General features: G+C 44.2%; 1 protein-coding gene across 3 annotated transcripts in view; it reads right to left on the bottom strand.

Moving 5' to 3' along the window:
* Nucleotides 1–21507, bottom strand: part of IGF2BP1 (insulin like growth factor 2 mRNA binding protein 1) — a 77003-nt gene that overhangs the window by 16869 nt on the left and 38627 nt on the right. For all 3 annotated transcript variants that reach the window (XM_044444622.1, XM_044444623.1, XM_044444624.1), the window contains exons 3-5: nt 3351–3399; nt 1924–1975; nt 869–932 (exon numbers count right to left, since the gene is read on the bottom strand). In XM_044444622.1, coding sequence (XP_044300557.1) covers nt 869–932; nt 1924–1975; nt 3351–3399 — 165 coding nt within the window. The remainder of the gene's footprint in view (nt 1–868; nt 933–1923; nt 1976–3350; nt 3400–21507) is intronic.

Genomic DNA, 21507 nt, shown 5'->3' with positions numbered 1-21507 from the left:
TTCATGGCTGTGCTACCATTAACTCCAGTATCTGAATTCCAGTTTTGAAATTGCTGCAACCTTTGTTATTTCTCTACAGTGTATCATGAGAGGTGGGGAAGCAGGGAGAGAAAATGAAAATGATTTCAGATAAGATTCCTTCCTACTGATTTTGAATAGCTAAATCTATTTGTGAGCCGCCCCGAGGCTTCGGCGAATAGGGCGGCATAGAAATTTTCTAAATAAATAAATCTAGGCATGATCTGAGGCAGGAATCATCAGAAATTACTCCTGCAACTAGGCCTGCCACCGGATGAAAGGGCTGGAGGGGGGCGGGTAACAGAATGAGCAAGGTGTAAATTAATGCATGTACATACATGCCTTGTATATGACTGCATTATTTTAATGGGCTGTGGTGGTTAGAACGTTGGATTGGCAACCCAGGAGATCCGGGTTCCAGCCTCCCACTCAGCCATAAATCTCACTGGACTACGTAAACTGCCCTGACTACCTCACAGGGAGGAAAAGGCTTCCATACAGCCTGCAGTGCCTGATCCTGCCTAAACTTGGCAGCTAAGCAGCCTGGTTGAAATCTGGATGGGAGACTTAAATGTTGAGCACTGCCCAGAGAGCTTTGGCTATGGGTGGCACAGAAATGTAATAACAACAGGGTGGGATATAAATGCAACGTGGTGGTGGGGATAGGCAAGGTATAAATGAAAGAAGCAAATAAATAATATAACATGTGTGAATGTGTCTTGGCAAGCAAGAACAGCTAATGCAAGTACGTTTGTACCAACTGTGGAATTTGGTGCTCTATGCAGGATTTTGAATACATTAGAAGCCACACTGGATACAAGGGCAAGGCAATAGAACACTTTGAACTTACTGTCTGGTCTGTTCCCGGTTGGAGTAGGTGACATTGACAACTGCTGTCTCACTGTCTGTATTCACTAGTATAAGGAAGAAGAGCCCTGTGTTAGCTAAAAAAGGCATCACGAAAACAGCTCAATATGTCACAGCTCAGCCACAGCATAAGGGAGAAAGCAGGAGCTGGTCCACACAGCCCATGGTGAGGGGTGGAGTGTTGCAGGCCAAATCCTCCAGAGGGCCACAGGCTGCCCACCCTGACGTAAGAGGATAAATGGAGTCATCCTCTCGGGTTCCAGTGGGGCTGGACTCACTCTTCCATGGGAAAGCAAGTTCTGGGTGGAGAAGACCCTGCCACACCTGCAGCTCAGCCTTCTCTTCAATGACCTGTCTCCCTCTGTGGGGGGTAGGAATAAGGGATCAGGAAAGTGGCAGCATTTCTGCTGCAGTCTTGCGTAGGGATACTTGAGGAATGCGATCTCTGCACATTCCAGCACAGTCTCTCAGACTAATCTGGAGATTGTAATTCATTAGAAGATAAGGCTATCGGTGGCTACTGATCCGGATGACCATACGTTACCTCCAGCGTCAGAGGCAGTGTTCCTACGGACACCCGTCCCTGGAAAGCACGGGTGGGAAGGTGTCCTTGCACTCATGTCCCGTTTGGAGGAACCCTTGGACAACTGATTGGTCACTGCGTGAACAGGATGCTGAACTAGAGGAATGCTTGGTAGCTTGTTTTATGTCTGTAACTTAAAAATTATCAAGTGCGTGTGTGTGTTGAGAGAACATGTGTTTTTAAACGCATCTGTTTTTTGCAGATTACCACAAAACCAGAACAGAATTCACTTACAAGTGAATATACTGTATGTGAAACGGAGAAGCAATAGAGCAAGAGCATAAGCCTGCGGATTTCTACCTAGAAGCAAGGCTCACTGAATTCGGTGAGACTTACTCCCAAGTAAATGTGTAGCAGATCACAGCTTAACAAATATATCTTTAGTGCTGTATTATGAATGTCACTTTTCACTCCAAGGTGAAATACGTTCTATGAAATTTCTCACAGAATCTTACCTTGTTCACAGTTTTCCACAGTACCGTATTGAGCTAGCAAACCATCCAAAACCTATTTGGATGTGAAAGAAACAAGAGAGCTTAAGTTATCCTAAATATTTCAGCAAGTTAAAGTTATACAAGGAGGCAACATAGCTGAAGAGCAATGCCTCTCCCTAAAATCTGAAGAGCAAAGAATGGGGTCTGAAACTGTGATTCGGTTATCTGAAACTTTAATTATACCATGTAATATGCACGTCTGCATCCATCATCCCATGGGGGCAAACCCCACCTCCCCCCATGCTCCCTTGTCCCAGTGGCAGCAGCTGACAGAAGGCAGGTGGGCAGCCTGCAGCTCACAGTGACCCATGGCTCCTGGCATGTCCGGAAGACCCTGACCCTTGGAAGCTCCTCGAAGAGTGCAGATTTCCATGTCCAAAAGATGTGTTCAGCATATACACTTGCATTTCATAGAATCATAATCCATTGTGATGGTCTTTGATTAAATACAGTGGAAGCTGCAGCTTTCATGCATGAGAAAGAGGAGAAAGGAGCACTGAATGTGTGTGTGAATAGCCAGGATGTGTGTGTGTTGGGGTGGATATGGATGAATGGGGTGTGCAGTATTTGTGCAAGGATGGGAGAAAAAGGAGTGTGAGGTGGTGATGATTTTAAGATTATCATCAATCCACATTGCTTTCCTTCTCTCTCTCGGCCTCTAAAGTTTCTTAACAGAGGAAAGGTGCATAGATGGTGGTGCTTGAGAGAAAGAGACTGGAAGGATTGAGTTTGTGTTGAATGTGGGTTGCCATTGACCCTTCAGTTGTTTTTGAAACTTGAGTTATTGTACTGTCTGAACCCAGCTGTGCTAACAAAACATGGCTTGTTAACCACAAACAACCCATGAAGAGAAGCCATGGTTTGTTGATGGGGTGCTCACTACGGTTTGTTATCTTAGCTGGATTCAGGCAACACAATAACATGCATTTCAATATTCAACTCACACCCACATTCAACTCACACCCAGCCTTTGGGTGTGGGTTGTCACATTGCCTGAACTCAGCTGCGATGCAGTGACATTTGCCACACTGGCACGTGGCTCCGAAAAGAAAGACTCCGAGGGACTCCTCCCTCAATGGCTGCACCTGTGGTACAACAGTAATGGCGCAAGCTGCTGCAGCCTTCAACAGCAAAACGTCCTACGGCTTCAGCCAGTACATGATATAATGGGTTGGATCCAGAATGTCTGATCTTCCCTCTCCTTGCTCAGTCCCACCAGATCCTTCAGCAAAGTAAAAGAAACGGGAATGTGGAATCTTGTATATTCTGCCTCACCCACATGTACGAAAGATCATGGAATTCACTTATTCTGATTTACTGCTTCCAGTTCTGTAATATTTCAAACTCAGAGGAAGGACCATGCACTCTCAGTGAGTGACTTGACTTACCTCCCATCGTAGCTGAGGGGGGATGTTTCTTATCTGAATTTTGCGGCTCCTAAATTAAACAAAAAGGAAGAAAGGCATTCCTTTTAGACTCAAGGCTCACTCTGCATTGACAGGGAATCATGCATAAAAGAACCTCCATGTACTCTAACACTTTGGAGAGTGAAGAGGAGGCGAGCCGGTAGGAGGGTGCAAATGGTAAGGAGAACGTGGCTGGCTGCAGTCAAGGAAAGAGAAAAACAGGTTCAGACTTTAGTTTACAGAGGGAAAATTGTATGCTACTTGAGTAAGAGCACATGCTTGACAATTCGAGGACATTTTCAGCAGACATGAGCTCATGGTTGTCGGGACTGCAATCAGTGCAGGTTCACCTGTTTTGCATACAAAGGCAAGATTCTCATACATCCCTAAGTAGGGCTAAGATCAGCTACAACTACGGACGTGAAGATCAGATGGAAAGCTGGCTCTCTTGCACTTGCCAGATCTCTTTCTCATGCTCGGCCCTTGGCCAGGAAGCAGGCTGAGCTGAGATCACGTCTGCAAACACTTGGGAACTACACAGATTCTTTTTGTAATGTATGCAGAGTACATAATTCTTTGCGCAAGATATGAAAAGTATGTGCTTCTTTGCACAAAACATAGAGAAGCTGCATAATTCTTTGTACAAAGTATGAGCCCGCAAGCCATGTGTGTGGAAGCAGAACGCTGCTTGAACTTGATTCCTGCTGCGTCAGAATGCTGCACGGGTGCCGGCCTGAGGGCGCTGGGCCGTTCGGGGCTGGGCTGGGCCAGGGACTCTGCTCTTTTATCTGTGGGGGCTTTGGGGATTTTAAGTTAAGGTATTTTAATTTTATTGTTTACCACGACTGAGCTGCACTTTATTGCTAGGTTTTAATGTTATGGGTGTGCCTGGAGAGCGTGAGGGCACCACCATTGGGGTGGTAATAGGCAGGGAAGATATGGTGGTGGGGGTCTAACAAGTCAGCTAAGGAGGAGGAGGGAGAGATGTCTTGTATCTGTCCCCCCTTCTGGTTATTTTATTTATTTATTTATTTAAAAAAATTTCTAGGCCGCCCCATTCGCCAAAGCCTCGGGGCGGCTTATTCCTCCAATCGGAGGGTTCCGGATAGTTTTATCAACTGCCTTTCAGGCCTGACGGTGCTGTTGATGAACACCAGGTCGGTCGATAATAAAACATCTCTCATGGATGAGCAGGCCGGCCTGGCGTGCATTACAGAGACCTGGGTGGGAGAAGGGGGGGGGGATGTCTCCCTTATTCAACTGTGCCAACCGAGTACCTGATCCAGCATCAGCCATGCCCTGGGGGGAGGAGTCGCCCTGGTTCATCGAGCCTCCCTTTCCTTCATGGGGCTTCCGGTCCCCTCAAAACCAGGTCTAGAGTGTTTATACCTGGCGGTGGGCAATCGAGACAGATTAGGGATTCTGCTGATGTACCGCGCACCCTTCTGCCCATCAGACCCCCTACATGAGCTGATGGAGATCGTCTCGGACCTGGTGTTAAGGACCCCCCCCCCAGGATGTTGGTCCTGAGGGACTTCAATTTCCATGCCGAGACTGTTCTGACTGGGGTGGCTCAGGACTTCATGGCTTCCATGACTGCCATGGGGCTGTCCTCAACATGTCACCGGCCCAACCCATGAAAGAGGTCACACTCTAGACCTGGTTTTCTCAATAGGGCAGGAAGATAGTGATCTGGAAGTTAGGAACTCGTGTTTAACTCCTTTGTCATGGTCAGATCATCTGAGCTCAGGGCTGACCTTCCCCTCTGTAAGGGTGTGGACCCTATTAAGATGGTCTGCCCCCGGAGCCATATGCATCCTGATGGATTCCTGAAGGCTCTGGGAGATTTTCTGGCTGACAAAGCTGGCGCTCCTGTCAATGCTCTGGTTGATTTGTGGAATGGGGAAATGACCAGGGCAATCGACATGATAGCTCCTAAGCGTCCTCTCCCGTTAGGCAGAGCCCGCTCATCACCATGGTATACACCTGGGTTACGGGCAAGGTATTGGAGCGGGTGGTGGTGGGACAACTCCAGGCACTCTTGGATGAAACTGATTATCTGGACCTATTTTAGTCTGGTTTCAGATCCAGTTACGGTACTGAATCTGCCCTGGTTGCCCTGTATGATGACCTGTGCAGGGAGGGGGACAGGGGGAGTGTGTCCCTGTTGGTTCTCCTGGACCTCTCAGCAGCTTTTGATACCATCAGCCATTATATCCTTCTGGATAGGCTGGCCTCTTTGGCAGTGGTTCTGCTCCTATTTGGCTGGCCGATTCCAGAAGGAGATGCTGGGGGACTATGGCTCTGTGCCATGGCAACTCTGCCATGGAATACCACAGGGTTCCATTTTGTCCCCCTTGCTATTTAACATCTACATGAAACCACTGGGAGAGGTCATCAGGAGGTTTCGGCTGAGGAGTCACCAGTATGCTGATGACACCCAGCTCTACCTCTCTTTTACAACTAATCCAGGTGAGGCAGTGGCTGTCCTGAACTGAAACTCAATGTAGATTTATTTTATTTATTATTTATTTAGAAAATTTCTAAACCTCCATCAGATAAGACGGAGGTCCTTTTGGTAGGTGGTTCAGGTTTTCGGGAAAGTGATTTTGGCCTTGTCTTGGATGGGGTTGCACTCCCTCTAAAGGACAGGGTCCGCAGCTTGGGAGTGCTCCTCGACCTGGAGCTGTTCCTGGAGGCCCAGGTGGCAGTGGTGGCAAGGAGCACTTTCCTTCAGCTTGGGCTGATCTATCAGCTACGTCCGTACCTTAACGAGCACTGCCTAACAACGGTGACAGACACTCTGGTAACTTCCTGGTTGGATTATTGTAATGTGCTCTACGTGGGGCTGCCCTTAAAGATGGTCAGGATAGTTCAATTGGTTCAGAACAGAGCCACCAGATCGCTATCAGGGGCTGGTCATTAATCTCATATAACACCAGTCCTCTATCAGCTTCACTGGCTTCCAGTTGAAGCTCAGGCCCAATTTAAGGTGCTGGTATTGACCTATAAAGCCCTAAATGGCTTGGGGCCAGGATACCTAAAAGAACATCTTTTTCCCTACATACCCACCTGCCCCTTAAGATCTGCAGCAGAGGCCCTGCTCCAGGAACCCTCCTTGAAGGAGGTTAGGAGAGAATATACTTGGAGGAGGGTCTTCTCTGTGGTGGCGCCCCGGCTATGGAATGTGCTCCCAAAAGAGGTCTGCCTGGCGCCAACATTATATGCTTTTGAGTGCCAGGTCAAGAACTTTTTATTCTTTTGTACTTTTAATGTTTAATACTTTATCTATCTTTTATGCTCAGTTGTGGATTATTTTGTATTATCTGGGTATATATGTATTTATTGGATTTTGACTTGTAAGCCGTTCAGAGACCCGCAACGTATTGGACAGGGTAAAAATACCCAAATAAACAAACAAAGAAACTGCCCACACAAATGCTCAACATGAGAAATACTTAGGAAGAGAGAGAGCAGACCAGAGTCCGGCGGGTCAAGCTGAGGAGATCTGGCAGGTTCCCATCCCTGGATTCCTTACACAGCCTAGTGCCGTCCTCCTCACAGTCCGCTTTGCCCCTTGCAAAATGGGATGGAAGAAGCAGGCAGAACTGTAGAAGTCTCCTCTGAATTGGAAAAAAGTAAATCCTGTCCCAATTTAGGATTGACAGGATTAAATCCTGTCTCCGTTTAGGATCCAAGAACTGTTTATATTGGTATAAAACAGGCAGTAAAATCCAAGGTCCCCTGAGGTACTATTGAGTTTCCAACGGTGCCACGGGTGCAGGATGGGGATTTTAGTTCCAATCGTGCTGGGAAGAAAAGAAACAAGCCTCTCTTCCCTGCCTAGTAAGAATTACTCACCCTCACTCTGGGAGCTGTAATTAATAAAACTAAAAAGGAACACATAGTGACATTCGTGGCAGAGAGGACGGCTCTTCGGAGGATGAGCTGCAGTTGCCTGGGCAGAGCAGCTTGGAGGAGCTTCCACTGCTGAGGGAACATGAAGTGCATTAGTGGAACCCTGGACCCTTGGGGAGGCGACTTCCACACCTTCCCCTCAAGAGCCACTCAAGTCGCGGCTCAGACTCAACGGCGGTGGCTGAGTGCCCACCTGGCCCCACAGGGTCAAGGCATCTTGCCACCAGATGCAGAAGTGCATGCCTGAGGAGCAAGGGATCCTTCTGAATGAAGGTGTACGTGTGAACAAGGCCCTTCTCTTGGGTACACTATACCTCCGGGCTGCCCTGATGGTCTGCTGCTATGCTCCACGTGGAGCTCTGGAAGTTCAGGCTTTAAAAACTGCCCCAGTCTAGGGACAATAACTGTCTCCCAAATCCTGCCTGATCCTGTTAATCTTTTTCTTCTTAGGACCTCCTTGTGTCTGGACCCTGGACTACCTGTTGACCTGGCCTGTGGAACTGACTCTGGCTAAATCCCCCGAGATCTGTCCTCACATCACTGTAAGCAAGGCTGTGTTGTATGGACCTTGCAGTTTGGTCCTTAATGTCTAGATATTCCACATTTACATAGCATCCTAAACTTCTGCAACAAATCTATTCAGAGAGCCCACCCCCAGTGACTTATAAATTCAATTAGATTTAAGAAATCTCTGGAAACTTGTTGCACAGATAAAAATATAACTATCCAATCGGTTAGACTACAGTGTAACATGGCTTGAGCAGGCATGTCCAATACACTGCAAAATCACATTTCTATAGGGTTATCATTGCCCACCACTGGCAAACAAGGTGCTTGGAGAGATCCACACAGCATTAGGCTTTCTGGATCTTTCTCAGTTCTAACCTGCTACAGAACTGATGTAACTTGCTATGCATTCAGATTTACACCAAATCAACTGGGGTAACAGAAATGTACTTCTCACGGCAGTCCCACTTCCTGAAAATGCTATGTGGAAAGTCTGACGATCCTGTTCAATGGGAGTGAGCTGTGGTTTGTGGGGGAATCTTTTTAAATTGGACAGACAGGACCTTCCAGGAGCAGAGGGAAGATCCTAGATCTAGGCATGCGCGATACATAGGCTGCTCTGTTGATGGCAATGGAAAAGCCTTCTCCTGTCAGAAAAGCAGAGCAGCTACCTAGAAAGAGACGGCAATGCAGCCAGAATTTTAACAGGTCGTCATCTCACCCAGAAGAACCAGGACTTCAACTGCCAGTTTCAAGATGGCCATTTCTGCATAAGGCAGTTGTGGAGCTTGTGAATCAAACCTACGGGCTCCCAAATGAAACCGGGATGTTTCATTCACAAGCAATCCAGTTTTGGGACTTGGCTATGGGGTTTAGCAGGCTTGGCTGTCTAGATGGGCAATCTCTTTGTAGGGATGGCCTGAAAGAAGGCGACCCTATTGATTTTATTCGGCCTGTCAATGGCATTTGATAGGCTTGTCCATGCAGCACAACTGGGATGCCTTTAGGATGCACTGTGGTGTTTCCTCTCTAGCTTTGTGCAGGTCTGAGTTAGTCTTGAGTAACACCAGTGGTTTAAACCACTGTGCTGCTGGGCTGGTTGATCGAAAGGTCGCCGGTTCGAATCTGCACAACGGAGTGAGTTCCCGTTGCTCTGTCCCAGCTCCTGCCAACCTTGCAGTTCGAAAGCATGCAAATGCAAGTAGATAAAAAGGTACCACTTCGGTGGGCAGGTAACAGCGTTCCGTGCACTTCGGTGTTTAGTCATTCCAGCCACATGACCACGGAGACTGTCTGCGGACAAACACTGGCTCCCTCGGCTAGGAAACAGAGATGAGCACCGCCCCCTAGAGTCAGGCATGACTGGACTTCATGTCAAGGGGAAACCTTTACCTTTACCTTTTATCTGATAGTTGATAACATGTGGGTGACATGGCCAAGCGGAGACCATGGAGGCTGTACCTGTATCTAAATCTTCCAGGTAGAAATTAGTGTCTTTCAGCTGAAGTGAAGTGAGCAGAAAATAACTACTCTGTTGTTCAGGCAAAGGCAGAAGAAGGCCAGGCCTGTAGCATTTATACTAAGCCTGGCCGGTCGCAAGGCTTCATGCGGCCTGCCAATAGCGGGGACTGACTGAAATTGCACACCCTTCCCATTTCCTTTCTGTTCCTGACGAAGACCTTCATGTCCCTAACACATCTTATCTTAAAAGAAACATCTACACTTACATGATCAAGTATATGATTTGAAGTAAAGTTGAAAGGAATGATTGAAACAAAAGCAGGACTGATTGCTTGACATTGTTTAAAAAAGGGTTGCCAGCCAAAAGATCAGCCTGAGGGTGGAGGTAGCTTCCAGAATTCTTCGAGCTCTATTAGCTTTCCTTTTAAACATCTAGCAGAACAGCCCTTTGGAAGTCGGGGACAGGAGAGTCCAGGGCAGAGAAACAGCCACTTTCAGCCAGGCTCACATCAGCACGGAAGAGGGTGTGTGGGAGATGCCCCTTCGTTCCCTTTTTGTAGATTTACCTTTACAGTGGGAGGAAAAATACCTATGTCTACTCCAGCACTCCCTTCTCAGGTGGGTATGTCAAGGGGACAACTGGAAGGCTTTGGATCCAGGCCTCCCCAGTTCTTCCCTTGAAGTGTTCATTTTCATCTCCGCCACTGTTAGTTTGGCAACAACAAGGAGTAATGACAGCAGAGTTTTCCACTGCCACAAGAAACTTCTTCTCTGTGCACAGACCACCATTTCTGCGAGCTTTGTGCATGCCCCATTTATATTTTAGTGATTATTGCCACCTAGCTAGTTCTCATCTGCACCTGAAAAGCAAGATATTTTTGCCTGCCTTCATTTATTCATAAACAATTGTGAGCTTTGTGTATTTTCCCATCTTTGTTTCTTCTCATTTACCCTGTATTTTGACTCCAGCATTTTCCCAACACAATCAGTCATGATGTTCTGCACTCACACTCTGTGAAGGTCCTCTCACTCATTAGAAGCTTAAGTGTGGCCTTTGAATTTGAACATGGTGCTCCACTTCATATTACATTATTCTGCAAACTGGATTGACAACTCTTTTAAATTGCTGGCAACAGCATCCATCAACCATATAACCTGCTGCCCCCAGTCTCCTAGTTTTCTTGGCTTTTACCACATCCTGTAGGAAAACCAAAGACATCATATCCATTCTCCTAATGCTTCCAGTCTTCAGGATCCAGATCCTTGTCTCCTGCCCGACTCTCCAGAGCATTCTGAAATCGCATCCGTCGGAAGGAGATGGGGCGAGCAAAATTACACTCAGAGAGCGTCAGCTTGAATCTCAGGGGGTCAATAAAAGAAGAGAGAAAATCTCTATAAAGAGCCTAGGGGTTGTCTATAAAATATGCTCTTGTTTTAATGGCTGGGAAAGATTGAGGCCAAGGCTGTGGGGAGTGAGGGGCGTAGAACAGCAACAGAGGATTTGACAAGTGGTAGAATGCGAGAGCAACAAGCTACACCTCTTCTTCCAGACCCTACTCTTCCTAATTCTTGCTTCCCAAAATAGAATCTTTGGGAATTTTCAGTGCCAAAATTAACCCATCTCTCTGCAGCAGCTGCCACACACGAGTACAGGTGGAACATCTCCACTCCGTTAGACTTCCTGAACATTCCGAAATTCACCAAGCAGCTGCAATTTAGGAGTGCTGAAATGCAAATACTGTAACAGATATGTGGCCATGTGCATCGCTCACTACCTGCTGTGACAATTTTTCACATGCAAATTCCTATTTTATTTATCTGGGCCTGCCATTCCCTGTGAGGCCTACCACCCTCCCACACACCAATTTCTACAAAAGCAAAGACCAGTGCTGTTGCAGATTCTCTTTTACATGCAGAATTTAACCATCGCTGCATGTATTCACATTTTAATGCGTTCTCTTGTATGTTTTTGCATGATACAGTTCCTTGAGACGGGGAGGGCATTTGTTAAAAACAGACAGAATCATTGAGCACAAACAGCTCTGGAAGCTGAGGACGCACCAACACAGGGAGCATGTGATGGGTCATCGCTGGCCAAATATTGCCATTTTATATATGGGGAACTAAGGCCATGAGAGAAGATTTCCCTCAGCTGCAGGAATCAATGCACAGTCTCTTTTCTTCTTTACATACAAATGCCACAACGGTCTTGGGTGCCATATGACAAACTATAAGACTTGATTCTTCCAGCCTTGTCCATGCCCAAGACAAGATAGGAGCACCGCTTTTTAGGTACGGGTTCTACCTCACTGGGGTCTGTACGGTTTCAGTACGTGAAGCCTAAGAAGAAGTTGTCCAATGAATCAAATGTAGAAGCAGAGGTTGCAGAATCTTAGAAGTATTTTCTTAAAGAAAAAATAAACTGGTGGCAACGGTGACAATTCCAATGTTCCAGTTAAACAACTCTGCAAATGCTCTAACTGTAGAGCAGACACTGGACAGTTTCTCAGGAAACTGCCTTGTACAAAATCAAGTAGACGCAGCAGCAGCAGCTCTCAAGAGTTTTAGGCAGGGCGCCTTCCCAGTTCCACAGGGAACACTTCTCAAGATGCTGAAAAATGTAGCATCATTTTCAATTGAGCCCAACACTTTTAGCTCTGATATTTTTAGGGTCCTTCTTCAGGGATAGCTTTTACATTGCTTTCTGAGAACTCAGCATGAGTTCAACTCAGCAACTGGCAAGTAAGTTGAAGAGATACATCATCCTGGGTCTTGGAAAGCCATTCTTCCTCTCTCTTTTGTTCACCACTTGGTTGCCTTCTTTGCATTGTATTGCAACCACTTAGGGCTCCAGGTTTCATTAGCGAAAGCAGAGTAAGATCATAAGAGCCCTGGCTAGATCAGAGGAGAGGCTTCCACAGTTCAGCATTCCACAGTGCCCATTCTGATGTGTCCATCCTGCCCACAAGCTGGCATCCTTTGCAAGGGAGGGAAACAAGGCATCCAATAAACATTCCAATTCAACCACAGTTAGATCTGCCTACCTACGAAACCCTGGTGTTCTCCACTTTGAGGTTTTTGAAGGAAAGGGCCGTTTCTCTTAAGTATAGCTGAAGAAAATACCTAAGCAGATACCTGACAGAGGACCTAACAATCTACTTGCATAATCCCTATACTGTGGTACCTTGGATCATGAACGCCTCAGTTCACCACCAAATCAGGTCGTGAACAAAAATTTCATAAAAATTTTGACTCAGGTCACAAACTCCACACTGGGTGGTGGCCGCAATTGTGCTGGGGGGGGGGGGGGAGATGGCCGAGATTACACCTGTCTTCCTGCACAAGCACGCCCATGATTGCGCCCATCTTTCCTGCAGGAGCGCAACTGCGATCTCAGCCATCTCTGCCCCCAGCACAATTGCGTCCGTCTCTTCCCCCTCCCAGTGCGCCAGGATGTCAGGCGCGTGCAGGGATGATGGGCGCGATCGTGGCCATGCTGGGGGGCGGGGAGATGGCCGCGGTCATGCTTGGGGTGGGCGAAGGGGAGATGGCCGTGATCTTTGTTGTTCTTTGTCACTTTGCTTCACATTTTTCTGATTTAAAAAATAGCTACATAATAGATTAACCTTATTTACATTGAACCTTATGGGGAAATTTAACTTGGCTCACAACCAATGTGAGTCACGACCAGAGTCCTGGAACGGATTAAGTTCGTGAGCCAAGGTACCATTGTACTTCTCCCTAGACCTCTTCCATCAAGTTATAGACATCATTGACAAAGAACATCGGATGCTGTCTTATAAGGAGTCAAACCACTGGTCCATCTAGTCCAGCACAGTTGACATGAACTGATGACAGCTTTCCAAGATTTCAGGCAGGTTTCTGAAATTCCCTCTGCATGGGTGAATGAGCATAGGACCTTTTGTTGGCATCTATTTTGCCCCCTGTGCTTTTTAATACAAAGTGAAAAGGCAGGGAGAGACTGTCCAGCCAGAAGTGCCTTCAATATGCAGATGACCAGGGCTGTGGAGTCGGAGTTGAAGGAATTCTTGGGTTACTGGAATCAGAGTCAGTGAAGATGTACCAATTCCAACTCATAATAAATTTAAATTGTAATATAGATAATATGTTAAAATTTCCTGTTTAACAGATAATGATTTGAGTAACCTCTTTTTTCAGGTTATATTTTCAAGATATATTTTAATTTCCTGTATTAGTGAAAGCTGCGCCCCATGAAAAAAATTCACAATGGTAAAAAAAAGTATCAACTACGTTGCCTGTTTCTGAACACTTTACAATAACAACAGATGGGAAATACGATGTGTGTTAATGTACTATAGAAGATGGAGACTGCGAAAAAGCACGTGTTGCAAAAATTAGTAGTTTTTGTGGTTCTGATAGAAATGTACCTACAAGAGCATCAAATTTAAAAAGACACTTGCCACATTTTGATCCTCAAGTGCTAGAAGCTGTGAATGAGAAAGACAGCAAAAGACATTCCACCGACTTCCAGGCTAAAGAAAGATCAGAAATCTACTGGAGGCCAAACAGGACTGCTAAGACTCTCTACATTTGATGAAGTTGAGCACTTTCAATCAATATAGGAAATGAATAATTAAATAATTGGTATATTCCTATAATGATATATAAAGAAGTTGGACTCAAAGGTACCGTAAATTGAGGACTCAGAGTCGAACTCTCTCTCCTTTGCTGCCTTTAATCAAGTGCTACCCTTATCTGCACTCTGGTATTGCAGAGTGTTACATATTAAGACCATCTCTGCACTTCGATTCGCACGGAACACAGCCAAGACGCTGCTTCCTGGGGCTGGGCATTTTAGACTTACTACATTGATGCTGCATCAACTGCACGGGTTGCCAAGCTGTTTTCAGGACTGTTTCATAGAGTCAGGGCCAGTGTTTAAAGCCTTCAAGTAATCTGGCTTACTGAGGACCAGTTTATCTGAAAGCACACCTTCTCCCATATGTCCCTGCCCACTAGCTGAAATGGTCCTCAGAGGTTCTTCTTTGCACGCAGTTGCGTACAATGCTAAGCTGGGGGCTACCAGGGGAAAAGCCTCCTCCGTAGTGGCCCCGTCTGTGGATTACCCTTCCCAGGGAGTTCCACAGGGCACCTTCAGCGGGTACTCGTACAATTCAATACCAGGTCAAATATTTCCTCTTTAAAAAGGAGTTCAATCTTTAATCTGCTGCTTGTATATTTATTTTACTGCTGGCTTCTCAACATTTTCAGTTTTTGCATTATCTTTTGCTACGTTGTTGCTACTTGTCTTTATGACAAGTAGTTCTGAGGGCATTTACAAGCTAGATGATACATGGACAGATGTAATAAATAAATAAATTTAAGTACTAGGTGAAGCAATTCTCATTTTTCCAGGCATTTTAACAGAATTGACTGATGTGCAGTTCATTCCTATGAGCATCTGTGCAGAAGTAATTCCTCCTGAATTTAACATAAATTACTCCCAGGTAAGTAAGCGCAAGATTGCAGCCTTCAACTGAAGTTGTTTTTGTCTGTTTTAAGATTTTATTTACTACTCTCTTGGTTTTGGGTGGGCAGGGTTCATATCATTTCTATGCTGTACTCTGCCCTGATCTGATGAAGGATGGTACAAAAATGTTCTAATTTTTTTGTAAAATATGAGAAAGCTGAGGATTTAATAAAAAGAAGATACAACTCAATGGTAGAGAAGTGAGGTCATCTTTATATATACATATTTAATTTCTGAATAAGAACATTTCCTATTATAGTAATATACAGGGCTCAAAATGTCTTCCTCATGCCCCCATCCAAAAAAAATAAAAAAGTCAAGGAGACACATTGATATTTCCAAAAATCCAGTTTTTAAAAAATTTCCTGGCATTTATCTAAAGTGAGGTTTATCAGATCAGTTGCCTGTGACCAGAGTAAAGGACAAAAGTAGTTTCATGCTCAACTGCAAACCTTACACTGGCTTTGGAGACAAAATGGGGAGAAAAAGGCTGGTTGTTTGGGAGGGTGGGGTTTGTCCCAGAAAATTTGGCAGAGGAAGGAAAAGACCACCTTCGTTTAAGTAGGAAGCCGTATTTTAATCTTTAACTAGAGCTTTGAGTTGATTAATCACACCACTTAAATAAATTAAATAAATTTAAACTTGTAGAAATGACATAAAACAGAGCAAGCTTATAGTTGTGTGATATACACTGAGTCTAGGGTTTAAATTTCTCGGTGCAGGTTTGTACAGCGTTACGAACCACCATTCCTATAGATGTCTGGCAGAACTGGCTGGGGTAGGAATTGGTTAGACACATGTTTTCCTCTATCAACTTAAATCCCTCTGACCCTTTCCTATAGTATAGCATTCCTCGCATTCCAGACTTCTTAAACAATGGCTCCTCCATTCATTTGGGGACATGGAACAGCATTCAAGCAAGAGATTTCATTACAATTTCCATCCCCCACTGAAAAAGGAGGGGAGGGGAATCAAACGGGACAGGACTTTCATTCCAATGAGAAACACATTTTTTGTTTCCTTTTCATTTTCCATTGTATAATACAGATTCTGCCAGACTACCTAATGTAACTATAATTTGAGGTTGGCTTTTGGTTTTTATATTTTTAAAAGAATTACCTTTGTGTCCCAAATCTTGGGGTGCATCCACATAAGGAGCGGGAGGAGAATCAAAATGGGAATAAACCCTCAGAGATATCACCTCTTCATCTAAAAGTCAGGACCTTCAGCTGCAGTTCTTATTTGGATTGAGCTCTTGTCATGCTTAGAGTAGACCTGCTGAAATCAATGGAACTTCAGTTTGTTATGAATGACTTCTGTTTACCTCAAGAGGTCTACTCTAAACATGACTGCATCTGAATCCAACTCCTCTATGTATTGATTAGACTTTGCAATATACTAAAGGAATAGTAATCCTTTGGGATCCTTCAAACATCTCTTAGGCAGAAAAGGCAATGGAATCCTACACATGTCTAATCAAAGTCCAAATGAGTTCAGGAAAACTTACTCCCAAGAAATTGTGCAGAGCTTAACGTCTTTTGCCTCCAAGGGCTTCCAAGCACCCTGTTCAAAACACATGACAATTCATGGCGAATCAAGGCTGCATTCCTGAACATATTTACTAGGAGGTAAATCAGACTGAATAAAGTGGGATTTATGGATCAAGATTTAGGCATGCGCAACTGCACTCCATTTCCCCATGGCAGCCCCTCCAATTCCTGAAAATACTATGCGGAAAACAGGGAACCCTGCGTGAGTGGAGAGGGGTCCTTAAAATTAAGCAAAGGCACCTTCCATGCAAGGCAAATCTTGTATCCAGCCTGTACGTTGGGTTGGATCCAGAGTAAGTGGTTGCACCCAGATCCCATGGCTCACTTAAGTGTGACTTACATTACACAATAGGGTTGTGCTGTGAGCTAAGCAGAACCCGCAATTTTGTATGCGCCCTCCATATAGGTTGAATGGGGACAGCCTGCAGCAGCACCCCACCCCACTTCAGCCATGCCCCTTTCATCCCCTCCTCCTCCAATGGCAGCAAGAAAGCAGTTCTAGGACGGTGCTGGGAAACAGTTCTACCAAGCAGCCATCTCGGGCATACGAAACAGTGTTGAATTGGTTCCGGTGTGCCAGATGAGTTGCTATACGTTTGGTAGTCTGAACCAAAATCCAAAGGATGTAATTTGAGCCCCAGCCAAACCAGAATGAAGTCAGCACATCTTAATTCTTGGATTTCTACATTTTTCCTCTACCATTCCTTCCATTACTGATGAAATCAGTGCTGTTGCTTGAGGTAGCAAAGGGGCAACAGCCACACACAAAAAGGAGTTATCGGCATGCCTGGAAGCACCCTAAGGCTTGCAGACGTACAAAAACTGCCTAGGAAAACTAAAAACCGAAGAGCACAAGGACCAGTCCAAGGAGGGCTGAGTGTGCTTAGTGGACGTGAGCCTGACCATTGGGGAGAAAATGGAAACACGGAACAGAAAGTGAAAAACCGGGAAGTACCCTGGAGGCTGGCTGGGACAGTGAACATTAGCAAATACAGGGCAGAATTGTGTTAGAGGTCCCCTTTAGGGTTACTAAAAAGTAAATAAAAAGGATGGCAGACATGTAAGATTCTGAGCAAAGGAAGCTGAATGCAGCAGATTTGGAGCGGGTGGGGTCAAGAAAGGAACAGAAAATGAGGGTTATATTTAAGGTTGTCCCATGTCATTCTGCTAGAGCACAGAGAAGGCACAGGAGCTAGTGTTCAGCTTCCTGAGAGTCTCAGCTTTCTTTTTAAAAAATCCATTTCCAACCCCTACAGCTGCAATAACATGCTTGAAAGCATACGGACACTGCCTATGAAATCCCAGAAGCCAGTGGTATGGCTAGATTGCATTTTTCGAGAGCTCATGATTTGGGCTTCCACACCCTTCTTAACTCCCATCTCTTTGCCATAGCTAATGATGTCAGACTATGTCATGCAAAGCAATAAACAATTATATAAAATGTAGCCGAGAACAAAAACGTGTGTAATTTTCTAATTTATATAAGTTGAAGAAATGTTCTGTGACATGAAATTTGAGGAGCAGATTTTGTGTGTGGGTGTGTTATAGTATGAGCATGCCCAGCTTTCTCTATACTCAAGGCCTTACACATTCCGCATTTCCATGATTTCTTTAAATGACCATGGGACATGGAGGGTTGCTGATTTCTTGTAAAACAATTTCTAGGCTGTATGACTATGAAAATAAGCTTAATTGAGACTGAGAAAGTGGCCAGGTTATACTACTTCCATGTTTTATATAGGTGTCATTCCCATATATCCCTCCACACAGACACAGTAGCAGTCACACACAGAAAATCAGAAAAATAACATTATATACAATTCAATCTACATAAGACCTCAGAATCTGTCCTTTCTTGGTGAAAAGTATGAGTAAACATCATATTGAATTTGGTGCACATTTTACAATCATTGATTTACAATCATTGATACATAAGACTGTATTCCCTTATAAGACAAGCTTAGAGCCACCTAATTGGCAAAGCTGGACAAATATTTCAAATTTCAAATAGAGCTGAAAGATCTGGCTGTGAGCAGCCCTGATCCAGAAAATCAAAGGAATAGGAAAAGTCTAAATACCTGCAATTACACAGTTCTCAGGAAATAAATCTATGACAACCTTCATCTAAGCACTAGCCTGGTAGCCAGAGGTGACCAGGATTACCATGTGTGCAAGGGAGTAGTTTGGCAGAGGTGTTCCATCACTCCTCTACAACTACAAACCTGTGCATTATTTTCCCAAGTTGCTGGATAGGGTCTGTTGCTTCCCATACAGCAATCTTCCCTAAATGGGTTGATGAGAGTAGATCACTGTGTCGATCTCTATTTTACAGGGGTGGGGTATTCATAACATTTTTTAGGATCCCAGCAATCAGAAAGTGGGATATTTCTAGCCCTGAGCTAAATTTCCTGGAGTAAAAAGTAAAAGAGCCAGAAGCTTCCATGATTCAGGAGGAAGCCATTGGGGTGGTGATGTAGGTCTTCTGGAAATTTTCTAATTAGAAAAATTTCTGGGAGAATTTCTAAAGCAAATGAAGTTCATTTACATGTAGTTATTTGCAATGGAAAATGTGCTGATGCCCTTAGAGATCTGGTGTGTTTATTACACTGTCTTTAGTAAAAACCAAAGATTTAAAAGTGGACTCCTCCTTAATTATGTTGTCCCCAAAATCACAATTATGGGGCCTGGAATATCTGAGGGGAAAAAATGAAAGCACACTTAGGACACAGTCCAATGGGAATACCCAAAAGTCTACAAGCCCAGAGGATTATAGTATGTTATGCCAGGTGGGAAGAGTATGGAGGTGATCTTTACCGTCCAACTCCTCCAGCCCTGCAAATGACTGTTTTCTTTGGGCAGAGAAGGAAGACAGCTGGTGCACTGTTGGAATAACTCATATCTTGGCCAGTCCAATCTCTTCCCCCAACAGCCCTATTTATCCCTTCTTTGAGATCATCTACCAACTGCGGTGCAGGTATGGGGGAAAGTGATCCAGCATTGACTTCAGAGCTCTATTCTGACCTCCAATCTGTGAATCCAAAGCATCCCACCCTTAGATACTGACTAGGGACCACACAGTTGTTCTGCTAGTGATTTCAACGCTTTGTTACAAAAACATCTTTATCTTTTATTGACATACAAATTAATTTCAGCAACCCAAAGAAATGTGACTGATATGGTAAAAAAGTCATCTGCTTTAACAATGTTCAACTCACTTCCTGCGAGATTGCTTGGTTGTCTTCACATTTGCTGTCGCTAATTATTCGTGCCATCTCTTATTGAAATATATACACATTTCAATGACATATTTTATAATAATTAGAGGGTATATAAGAAATTTAAAATAAATTAATAAAATATGTATTCTCTCACATACTTCTTAGGGATACTAACCCCCACCAAAAAAATCATTTACAACTTTAAAAACACCAAGCTTGCCTAATATTGCATCTATAAATAACATACATTTATTATCATTAATAGATTTTTGAAATTCAACTTTTTTCACCGTAAAATGAAGCACTGGAAAAAATTCTGGAAAATTTTCAGTCCCACATCGCTAAGCTGAAGTGGTATCAGGAGTAATTGCAGTTAGTAGGTGGTGAAAAAAGCATCTAAACATGAGGCAAAACAGCACGGATCCAGCAGCACAAAAAGCACAAATGTAGTGTGAAAAGGTAGCAACTGAGAACATCTGCTTAGATGTCCATTAAAGACATCTAAAGACATCTGCATTGAATATTGACCAAAAACACACCATCCACAAATCTTGCCCCCATTCTTATCATTCCTAGATAATTAGGGTGTGGACTAAACAATCGCCTCCCATGCCGTCTCTTTTCCCAGCAACTGAATGAACATTTTCCTCTGTCACTGTCCTTTCCCCCATTATAATAGGATACTGACATTCTCAAACAGCAAATGTGTTAACTCTTTTACAATTACCCATTGTACCAGAACTAGGCATTTCCAACCATGATGTCCACTTTTTTCATATATTCATGGGATCAGGAGCTTGAATAGACCTACGTAAGCTTCTTTGGATTCCTCACAGGACGAAAAATGGTGGGATATAAATGCAAGGTAATAAAGATAAATCTTCAAAATCCACCTCTAAATATGAGTTGGATCCAAACTAAATTATAGCCTATAGTACTCAAATCTACTCAAAAGTAAGTCCCATTGAGTTCAATGCTGCTTACTTCTGAGTAGACATGCACAGCACTGTACTCTTAGTAGCTCCTGGGGTCTACCAAAATCAATGAAACTTCTTTATGATTGTCAGCATCCTTGGGTGCCACTTTTCTTGGTAGAAAGGCAGGGCACAAATCAAATAAACAAAGGGCAAGAACTTTATATTGATTTCTATGTCCAATTAATGCTAAAATCCTATTCACAGCCTGGGAGTAAAACCAATGGAACTAAATGATGCTTGCTTATTTACATACATATATGGCCTTGCACTGGATCAAACCCAGTTAGATGCAAACCTGAAAAGGCAATTCACAAATAGCCAACTGCAACTTTCTTGCCATTTCCCATCAGCTAAATATCAATAAAATAGTTTTGGACCAATGTGGGAAGACATGAGATTTTAAGCTCCTTGATACTGCTAGCGGGCTGTCCAAACTGGGAGAATCAGAAGGTTCTTATTCCTGCTACACACAGACTGCAGGTCAGTATGTAATTTGGGTGCATAAAAAGCAAAGGCAGACATGTCAGTCCGCTGAAAAACCTTTCCCAAAATCCATGTTTGGGAAATACCTTGGTCAAGACCACCCAATAAGTCACAAAACAGTGGAAACAACAAGGTACCTTGTGACAAGGTAAGAATTAGCAGGTTTAGCATGGCATACATATCCTTTCATGGACTACAATCACTCCACTTCCTCAGATGCAAGCAGTGTTACACTGAGTTACTCATATGCCTGCACATACATGCAGTGGAGTTTCAGAGTGAGGTCAGGCAAAAAGGAAATGTAGAAACTATACACGGGCCACATTTTCACATAAAAACAAGACAGAATTCCAGAAAGTTGTGGTGTACCCTTAACAAACTGTATGTTGGTACATGAGACCAGTAGCTTTTCCTGCTGGCAGGAGAGGATCACATAATTACTAAATGAAATCTCAGAATATTGTCTTAACTCAGAGAGCTGCTGCCAGCCTTTCCCAACAGGTCGCCAGATGT

Source organism: Varanus komodoensis, unplaced genomic scaffold, assembly GCF_004798865.1.
Source record: "Varanus komodoensis strain SLA01 unplaced genomic scaffold, ASM479886v1 scaffold45, whole genome shotgun sequence".
NCBI lineage: Eukaryota > Metazoa > Chordata > Lepidosauria > Squamata > Varanidae > Varanus > Varanus komodoensis.
This window is presented reverse-complemented; position numbering and strand designations above follow the sequence as displayed.